General features: G+C 39.5%; 1 protein-coding gene and 1 long non-coding RNA gene across 4 annotated transcripts; one reads left to right on the top strand and one right to left on the bottom strand.

The window, feature by feature from the left end:
* Window positions 1-47: 47 nt before the first annotated feature.
* Window positions 48-10,296, bottom strand: il23r (interleukin 23 receptor). The gene is made up of 17 exons (XM_042417556.1): window positions 10,205-10,296; window positions 10,013-10,117; window positions 9,368-9,497; window positions 9,015-9,178; window positions 8,020-8,143; window positions 7,770-7,936; window positions 7,212-7,345; window positions 6,879-7,080; window positions 6,680-6,759; window positions 6,287-6,482; window positions 6,001-6,198; window positions 5,595-5,693; window positions 5,303-5,458; window positions 3,349-3,489; window positions 3,140-3,227; window positions 2,564-2,654; window positions 48-2,164 (listed from the first exon to the last, which is right to left on the bottom strand). Exons 2-17 carry the CDS (start codon window positions 10,074-10,076, stop codon window positions 1,502-1,504), a joined length of 2,697 nt encoding a protein of 898 aa, XP_042273490.1. The 5' UTR covers window positions 10,077-10,117; window positions 10,205-10,296; the 3' UTR covers window positions 48-1,501.
* Window positions 6,474-10,251, top strand: LOC121900960. Of its 3 annotated transcripts, XR_006097148.1 has the most exons (5): window positions 6,509-6,551; window positions 6,906-6,961; window positions 8,628-9,099; window positions 9,395-9,509; window positions 10,169-10,251. It is a non-coding gene; the product is annotated as an uncharacterized LOC121900960 (long non-coding RNA). The 3 variants fall into 3 exon arrangements; XR_006097149.1 differs by lacking the exon at window positions 6,906-6,961 and having other exon boundaries at window positions 6,474-6,551; XR_006097147.1 differs by lacking the exons at window positions 6,509-6,551; window positions 6,906-6,961 and having other exon boundaries at window positions 8,096-9,099.

Genomic DNA, 10,296 nt, shown 5'->3' with positions numbered 1-10,296 from the left:
TCACTTTGGTTTGGTTGTGTATTGGAATAATTTCACTCACAGCTTCATTTCACATGCTCACAAAACAGGATGGCTGACTTTAGAAACATACAGAGGTCACACCCTAGTATTTAAAAAGCAGAGGCACATCTCAGTTGTTAATACAGAACCTATATTTTGACCCAATACTGGCATGTAAATTATGAGATGTACTTTTTCACTTTGAATGTACATTCACTTCAGATGGTTCAACATACAGTAAAGGTACCATTTTCTATTCATAAGACATACTTAATAAGTATAAGGTGTATAAGTTGTAGCTGGCTTTATCAATGGTTAATAAATAATGAATTAATGACCTATCAGTAATAAGCCAGTTATTAGTTTTGGTTGGTAAAGAGCTGCAACGATTAGTTGATTAATCGATAAGTCAGTGAACAGAAAATTTATTCCCAACAATCTAGAGAATCAATTTATTATTTTAAGTCATTTTTTAAAGAAAAACTGTCCAAATTATCTGATTCCAGCTTCTATTCTATGATAATAAACTGAATATCTTTGGTTTGAGGGCTGTTGATCGGGACCAAAGACAACGTCTGAGGACATCATCTTGGGCTTTGGGAAACAAAGCAAAGTTTTTTTACAATTTTCTGACAACAAATCGATAAAATAATCAACAGATCAATCAATAATAAAAACAGTTGTTAGTTGCAGGCCTAGTTGGCATATCTTGACACTAGCTTAGTCTGTTTTTTTAGCTCTTGGATTAATCAGGAAGACCCCCCCCAATAGATGGTTTGACCACTTACCCTATATAAAAATCCATGTATCAACAATCTAAATTAACAGTTATATCTGCAGACTTGATGAATTATTGTGGTGGAAAAACATAAGTAATGAATTATTAACATTTGTAACCACAAACCTGATGGCTTATTACAAAGTAAGAAACTGGTACTTTATTAAAGGATAGCTTCACGTTATTTCAAGTCTGTCTTAGAACAATAGTCAGGTGCTTATATGAACATTGAAACAGGTCTTTTCCAGAAGTGTATCCATTAATACACCAAGAAGACTCTTGGTGTATTAAAGAGCTCAATAGAAAAACAAAGAAAGTTCAGCTGCAGGAGGATACAGTATAGACCAGCCAAAGGGATTTTTCACAACACAGCAACCCAAATGCCGTCCTCATGAATGACTTATTACTGATCTTTAAAGCATCAATAAATAATTAATTAAACACTGACAAAACCATTAGTTAATTAAGTCTTAATAGAGAGTGGTGTCACAACAAAGTTATTATAGTAAGGAATTTCTACATGCTTAAATCAAACTCATTACATTTTTTAATTCATTTAATAACTTGTTTTTTAACAGTGCTGATTGCAGTTACAGATCACCTGAAGTAGGATTTTCTCTGATCACACACACAAAGACGTCATCACTTGAGGTGAAGTGATGTTGAGATAATGCTTTCTTAAAAGTCAAGTTAGTAGTGCAGATTGTCCTGTTTGTGTCCCCACTACCTCTGTGTGTCGCAGGTTGTATTGATTCTGACAGCAGAAACCTGAGGGAAGTAATCACCAGTCAGTGCTGTCTCAATTGTATACTGAGACAAACAAGTGTCCACCTGGTCAGGAGTCATTCTTTCAGCCTGTTGTAAATCCACAGAGGGGGAATCCACTTCCACATTACTCTCAGCCCCCCTCCTCCCAAGTAAGAAGCCTTTATTCAGAACATTTGCTGTTTCAGGAGGTTTAGGCCACAAAAGATGATTAACAGAGCCGAGAGTCAGCCCACGAGGTGAATCGGAAAAATCCACCTCCACACCGGACAGCAAGCCTCCAAATAGTTCTCCGAATACATTTAAACACCTGTCTTCCTCCCTGCATGCTGGCATGTCCCTCTGCTCCTCTTCGGCCTCCTTCACCTCCTCTTCTTGTGGAGCAGATGCAGCAGTCTGCGGTTTGTAGCAGACATGTTCCAGCTGGCTGTCAGCAGACTTGGGATTGGTCTCCAGTAAAGGCGTCTCCACTGTAGGTCGTTGGGTTGCTGATCCAACCTGGGATGCTTCGACTTGGACAATGGGGTACACATCCTCCCTGTCCTCCTGGGAGACCAGACTGATGGGGGACAGCGGAGGGTCAATTTGGGTGGATGAGAATGATGGTTCACTTCCGCCCTGCTGGAGACCAAACAAAAATATTTTTAATATTCACTAACAGGAGCTCACAGTTGCTCACAGTTGTTGACATCAAAACAAAGTAGCTGCATGCTGCAAAGTGAAAGCAGGAAGTAACAACTGACCCCACTTCCTACTGTAGTCCAGACCAGTAAAACCTCTAGAGACTATGTACAATTTTTATCATATTTCAAAATTTTATTGTAGTAGTATTGAGAGCAGTGAAGGAAACTGGTTTCTCTCTTTTTTATGACTTTGCTAGCACGTGATTCTGGTCTTATTGCTGGTGTTCATGGAGTTGTTGCAGTTGCTGTTTTGGAGCTTGTGATAATAGTAGCTCATAGAAAAAAGAAGGAAGTATGACTGTCAACACAGCCAGCTTCATTAGCTTGCTTTAATTACCTCCAGCAGTCTGATGGCATTACTGTGTCCCGGCTTTGGCAAGTTTTCAACAAGCCAGGAAGGTCCCCAAGATATGCATCTCTGTTTAATCCTGAGATCAAACGACAATTAGGTGTTGAAAGTGTTTTCCAGTATTGATAATAATAGTTTATTATCAGATTTAGTCATTTAGAAAATTTCTGCTTTATTCTGCCACTGACTCATTTGATGTGTGTATTACTAATGCTGACAATGTAAAAATGCATGATGCACAAAATCAGCATCTCCACAGCCAAAACCACTGATCACATTGATGTGCTTTGTCCAAAACTAATACAGCTTTGGCTACAGGGTTTAGGTTTCTGTTCACGTTAATCGTGCGGTTTTAGGTTCATACGCTTATATTGTGGTTTGACATTTCATGAAATCAGCCACAGAGGTATCCATCCTCAATACTAGTAAAACAAAACCTAATGCATACTCAGAAGAATACTGAAGAAATGAAAATTATGGTTATCGTCAGAATATAATATATAATAGATGATGTCTGTTTTGATGAAACAATCACATTTAAGCACAAATATTGTTCAATAATACCTTTCTCTCACACAGCTCCAGCACATCAGGTTGGCTATGATCGCTATGAAGAAGGCAATGATGAAAACAATCACAATCACTGTGCCAACTAAAGGAGACGAGGAAGGAGAGACACAACAGTTGAGTAGCTGTCAGAAAATTTTGAAAATAGTTTTACGGGTTTAACAGGTTTAATAAGTGGGCCAATAGCATGGCAGCAGGTGACTGACCTGCAGGGGCTGCAGGCTGAGAGAAGATCAAATTCCCCCGCGGTCCTTCTCCTGCTGAGGTGGATGCAGTCAGCTGGAGACCCAGAGCTCCTTCAGAACAGTTGAGCCATAACTGTCTGGGGCCGAGGGCAGAAACTGTCTCTGGAGAGAAAGGAGCAAATGACCATCAGGGTTGTCTTTATGAAAGTAGCACAATATGCAAATATTGGCAAGAATAACTACTGAAATTGAGCAGCTGCAGTGATCATGATACTATGTAGAATTTTAGTGGCATGAATCAGTTTTGACCGTGGAAACAACACAAACAATCTCAATCTCTAAATGGACCTTGTGATATGAGTGTTTTGTGAACAATCATTACCAAGGTCCAGAATGAACTTTCAATCTCAACTTTTAAGCCAACATGGGCATGAAGTCCCTAAAGTGCTCAGAAAAATGGAAATCTGAACATCTGCAATTCCATGACAACTGAGCAAACTCGTGGTACGTTTGAAAGCTCCAGAACAACTTCTAAATGGACCTTGATGTGAGATTGTTTTGTCAGATATGGAAAATGTTTAGTTCTACGCCCTATCATCTAATTTTCCACCCTGAGTTTGTCTTTAGAAATTGAACTTGCTGGAGAGCCTAAGAACATGAATATTCATGTCTTTCATGATTTTATTAGTGTGCTCCAGCCATAACTGCTATCACCAGACAGACTAGACTATCACCACATGCTGACAATGAATTATGTTTTCAGATATACTGCAAGTAACTGCAAAAGTAGCATGAGAATAAGATATCTTGTTCAAGTAATTCTGAGTAAAAGGTCAGATGAAATTACTTAAAGGAAGAGCAGTGGCGATCAGTACGTACATACATGTCACACCAGAAAGAGGAAAAGGTAAATTCTCAGGTATCTTCACTATGGAGTTCCAGAAATAATGTATGACTGTGGCTGGTTAGCAACTGCCTTACGACTGCATGTGTGTATGTAGCCACATGGCATCCTGTTTGTGGTTAAAGCTAGTTCTAGAAAACTCTATGATTCACCGAAGACACGGTGAAAATGATGACAACCAGTGTTTGAAACATCAACGTGCTCACTACTGAACATCTACGTTCTTCAGTCATTGTCTAAAACTTTGTCAGGCTTTTTAAGACTACAAAAATGAGTATTACTTCCCAAAACTTTAATGTATGGTGATGATTTTTTTAAATCAATGCTGTAATATATGTAATGCTCCAATGGCTGGATTGTCTTTGTTGTTGTAGTCTGTCCCCTTATATTGTCACTGTTGTGCCTATTGTATTTGGCTGTTGTGTGGAAATTACAATCAATAATTGATCACAAAAAAAATAAAACAAGCATCAGCAGTATAACCCTTGATTTTCACCACGTTACTGGAAGTGAGAGCTAAAAAACCCTGCTGATGCACTGAAGCTTTGTGGGAGGGGAGCATCAATGGAATGCTGGTTGCACACTTTCCATTATGTAACAGTTAGGTGTGCTCAGACACAACATATGCATAATGCGGCATATACAGTATAATTTCCCACACATGTGGATACACATGGGCGTGCTAGACAGCCTTGGTCTGACCAAGGTAAAGTACACACGCAAACATATGGTTCAATGAACCCCAAAGCAGTCTTCTTGATGTTCAAGAACAGGAAACGACTCACAGCAAAGTTGTATTTCCTCCAAACATGCAGTAAATTTATTTTACCAGAGCATGTTAAGCACCAAAGATTATAAATGTAATGTATTTGGATCCAAATAACAAGAATACATATTTTTTCACTCATCTCTATTAGTATGTAGCCAGGTATGGGGCTGACTGCAGGATAATTCAGGTTATAAAATTACTGTCTGAGATTTTGCTGCCACCCCATGGAGGACAGAGGGATTTTGTTTATGGTGCTCATAGAATAAGAAATCTGACTTGATGCAGAGGACAGATCTGCTCACCTCTGAGTTCTGTGTTGCTGAAGTGCAGCGTCTTGATATAGATGGTGTAGTTTGTGATGAAGCCTCTCCGCTGATCTACAGCCAGCTCGTCCCACTGGATCAGGATCCGCCCGTTCTCATGGACCAGCACTGACATGTGGGGACCAGACACTGGCTCTGCAACACATACAGTGAAGGAGATGGAGAGAGGGTAGTGAGCGAGTTTATCACATGTTAAACTCAGATGTTGACTATACATTTAAAATTCTTGGGATAAACTGTTCTGGGGGCATCTTGAATATATGAATCTTACTCTGTTCTTTGGAGTAGACGAGGCTGGATGATGGAGCACTAACACCTCTGCTGGTCACAGCATATAGAGAGATATTGTACCGCACACCCGCAGTCAGACCTGAAACAATGCAAGAAAACTAAACCCTTTCAGCATGACCTCGATTATATTTCACAAATATTCAACTTTGCTTATGAATTTTGGCTTCAGCTGTGTTAAGAATATCAAGTTCATGGTGTAATACACCATCTGCCCACAAGAGGCCAATGCTGGGTCTTAGTTGAAGCCCTTCTGTCTTTTATACTCATAAATCTAGTTATGGGAAGAATATTCAGGGGCTTTTCTGATACAACACGTTCTGTTTTATTTAACTTTATGTATATGTGTTTTTGTGTGAACATGTGCCTGAATCTTAAATGTTCTGTACCTGTGATAGAGGTGCTTTTTTGATCTTTGTCCAGTTTTTGCCACTGCAGCTCTGCCATAGGTACACTCGTCCATTCTATCACATAGTACAACAGCTCTCCTCCAGATGTTGACCAGTGTTCAGTCTTCGACCAGGAGACAAGCACAGCACTGCCGTTAGCTGCAGGAGCCAGCTCTCTTAGAGCAGGTCCAAGCACACCTAAACAGTGAGACACCAACATGGATTTCACTTTATTGAGCAACCTTGTTTAACTAAGTTTTGTCTTCTAGGTGTAATATATCTGTACCTGAGTGTCTGAATGGCACATCAGCTGGTGGAGAGGCTCCATACAAGGTGACAACACTGACACTCAGTGCTTGAACCTCTGATGGCACCCTAACTGAGTACCGGCTCAGAGAAGCAGAGCAGGGCTCTTCCTGTTTCTGACCCAGGAAGATCTTGTACTGTTGCACCTTGCCGCTGTAATCCTCCGGAGGTGGAGGCTGGGGGAAGAAGTCCATCCATCACTAAAGGTTTATTTCTCTACAACATCCAACGAGTACGTTTCATTGGTGAGTAATCAGAGTTTCTGTGTATAACTAAATCAACTTATAAAGATGGTATTTGTTGTACCTTTGTGTTACAAAATCAGCAGTAGCAATATAAAAGCCAGAGCCAGTGCATAGTTATGACACATTACCTTCCACAAAACAGTCAACATTTGTGCATTTGTCGTCTGATTGCCTAATATCCTCCACACATGCAGCTGCTGAGATGGGCCTAAAGATAAATTTGACCACAAGTTGTGTATGAGTGACGAAAAACTCAAAAATTATCACATTCACATCACTTCTGTTACATGATAAGCACGAATTTTGAGGTTAATGTTGTGAGCTTGCCTCTTCCGGGACTTCTCATGCTCTCAGATGGGCTCCATTTGCTGCAGAGTGACCTTCTGCTGGAGGTCGACCTGGATGTGCTGGTATGTGTCAGTCCTGATGTTGACTTACATGTTCTCATCTGGAACTCATATTCTGTCAGAGGCTCCAGGCCATCCACTTGTATCAAACCCTCACTGAGCTCTGTTCCCTCCCTCACTTCCTGCAAAACATCAAAACATCACCTGCACACTGCCTGATAAAGGCTGATGCAAAAAAACAAACAAACAAAAAACATCACGGTTGCTTAGTAGAGACTGTTGTTTGAAAAAACATGTCATAACATCACTTTACCCAGGAGCCGTTATCTTTGCGGAGCCTGACGCAGGACTTGAGATGCTGGAAGGACTCAGTTTTCCACTGCAACATAGCTGCTATGGAATTATTCCCAAACTGTATCTGCATAATATGAGGGGTCTCTGGTATAACTACAAAAGAGAAGAATATATATATAGTGTAAGAATACTGTACAGAAGTTACAGTGACTGTGTGTAGTGCACTGCAGCCAAATCATTCAAAATCAATGAATAAATCTGTGATGAGTCAACAGGTGAGGGCTGTTGTGACAGACGTCAAAACTTCACTGAAATAGCCACAAAGGTGGCCTGAGGCAGGAGTGAAACGATTCACTTCAAAGAAATATATGAAAAATAGAGAGATAGTTTCCTGATTGCCAGGTAAAATTAGTCAAAATGATGTTGGAACAATTGAGTGTTCACAGGATGATTAATTCCTCAAGAGAATACCAGATAATTCAGATAAAGAAAATCTAATAGAAAGCATGCTTATGTACATAGATATTCACTCATTCATAAAGATATGTGTTTATGGGTTACGGAAGTGAGAACTTACCTATATCCTTTATGCAGAGAGTAAATGGATCAGACTGTGATGCTCCCAAGAGGTTGTAAGCAGTGATGATCAACTGGTATTTAGTGTTATCAGCTAACATTGCTCGTGGTATGGAGATTTCTTTAGCATCCTGGATACGATCTAAATGAATGTGGGTCCCATTTTCTCTGATAATAAGACATGCATTAAAAATTAGGTTTGCTGAGGTCAAAAGCATATATATGAATATATATATATGTACCTGTTGTACCTGTTGAGTGAAACGTTGTAGGTAGTAGAGAGATGTGTTTCCTGTCCTCTCTCCCACATGCAGTTTACTAAGTCAGACTTCTTTGCTGTTTCACATATAATATTTTCGGGTTTATCTGGAGGGACTTTCAAAGGCAGTGTGTGGGGGAAAAAATAGAAAAATAATCAAAAGAAATTTGTCATGGCTATTTTCATGTGACTGCTGAGAAATGCAAAGTAATACTATCTTTCACCTGTGGTTTTTTTACACACTACTGTTCCCACATACACACACAGTAGCCTATAAATGGAAACATGTGGCTCATTGACAAATAGTGCGCTATGACTTTCTCCTAGTGAGAATAATATGAGCTAATTGGGAAACATGTAAATCCTTTAAGGGTTCTATAGCGTCTTCAAAATCTAAGATGTAAATGTCATTCAAACTTTAAATTTACCACCAAACTTTTGAGAAATCAAGTTTTATGCTTTTTCTGGCTTTTTGATACTTTTGAACACATATTAATGTTATCGCTGTGCTATGTCAGGTGTCCATCCATATATAGGCGGTACCAGTACGAGTTTGAACTTGAATTGTTTGAACATTACTGCTTCTGTTCTCTCTTTCAGAACAAACGGGTTTGAACAGCTGTGACTGGTGTTGGCCAGGTGTGAGTCACCAGTTAGTCTCATACACAGGCGTGGATCTCCTCAGACTGATGTGTGACTACAGAAAACTAGCAGAAATGAAGTACACCCTGATCACCAAGCAGAATCACCGTAGCAACCACCCCAAATGCCCTGACAACCACCTAAACACAACCTAAAAAAACAGATTAGCAACCACCCAGAACACCCTAGCAACATTTAAATCACCATGATGACTATTAAGTACTTTACAAAGACTAATTATGTGTAAATTTGTATTGTCTGATTGTATGTAATTTTGTATTTGCATGTAAACTCTCCTCAAATATTCTCTTTTCTTTTTAAATAGAGAGAACCAACTCTACATACGCCCACTACGTAGGTCCAGTCCATTGACGATCTGATGATTCTGCTTGCACAGCACAGCAGATAGCGGCATCTTGACACTGGACAGGTTGAATATCATTGTAGTGCAATTTACTCTCTTCCCAGGATCCACAGTCTCACCATTCACCTCCAGGGATATTCTGGTCCTGGAAGACAGTAACACAACTGCATGAACAAAACTTTTTAGTTATTCTCATGAGGAATGTGGGAGTACATAAAACATATGTTTAACATAACACGTCTTTTAATCTGTGAATGATCTTTTAAAATAAGCATAGAGACAGAACACATTATGGTATTATATCATTATATTGTTATATTACTAACATTCCTACCCCTCTTTACATTCACTGATGTGGCAGTACACTGTCAGGTTTGAACCCATGAGGATGGGTGGGGCTGGCTTGACTGTCAGGTAGCCATGGGCGATGAAGTGATGGCAGCCAGCCAGGAGCAGAGGGCACCCTGTCCAGAAAAGTAAGATACACAGGTTTTCATAGCACTTGAGCCCAAGATTGAGAAAGAGACATCAAAAAATATTTGGTTTTATAAGTAGATTAAATTATTAAAATTGACATATGAATAACTGCTGCATTGTGAAATACAGTTTTGTGCAATAATCCTGTCAGGAATGCAATTCTTTGACTCAGGACCTGCATCAAAAACTGTCCCATCTCCTCCCATTTTTCTTCCTGCCAATCTCTACTGCTAGCTTTGAAGAAGAGCATTTACAAAGAGAGGGTCAAGGAAAAATGTGTTTCTTTCCTTGAGTACTTGATTTTTCAAGAAACTGAAACACTTTTTTTTTTTAACTTACCACTGTGGTCAGACCTGCAAAAACAGGGTTTATAACTCAAAACCACCACAGCTACCAAACTGTAATACAGTTTTCACATTGCATCAGGGACTGAACTGCACCAGAGAGAAACAGTCAATAGTAAAATGAATGTGGACAGATAGACAGATACTGTAATACTCACACTTGATGGAAAAAAGTAGGAGAAGTGTAATAATGCATTTCCAAATGGTTGAGGAGAGATTCATCTCAGCTCATCTTTGTTAATCTCAGAGAACCCACTCAGCCGCTATAAACAAAAGTTATTCCTATTATAAATCAGCACATTTCTTTTTGACAGAATTACTTAATGGGAATTTCCTAACTCGGAACTCACCTCAGCCATCGGTGTACAGGAGATGTTCTGGCTAACACGAGGAGGAGGTACAATGCTCTGTTGAACTTCTCATCTTTTCAAATGCAAGTTTT

This window comes from Thunnus maccoyii, chromosome 7 (genome assembly GCF_910596095.1).
Source record: "Thunnus maccoyii chromosome 7, fThuMac1.1, whole genome shotgun sequence".
Taxonomy (NCBI): Eukaryota; Metazoa; Chordata; class Actinopteri; order Scombriformes; family Scombridae; genus Thunnus; species Thunnus maccoyii.
This window is presented reverse-complemented; position numbering and strand designations above follow the sequence as displayed.

Coding starts and splice junctions, on each gene's coding strand:
- il23r (XM_042417556.1), bottom strand. CDS start 10,076: ATGAATCTCTCCTCAACCATTTGGAAATGCATTATTACACTTCTCCTA. Junction 6,760..6,878: donor CATGAGAAGTCCCGGAAGAG/GCAAGCTCACAA, acceptor ATTTATCTTTAG/GCCCATCTCAGCAGCTGCAT. Junction 3,228..3,348: donor TCAGCCTGCAGCCCCTGCAG/GTCAGTCACCTG, acceptor CGTCTCCTTTAG/TTGGCACAGTGATTGTGATT.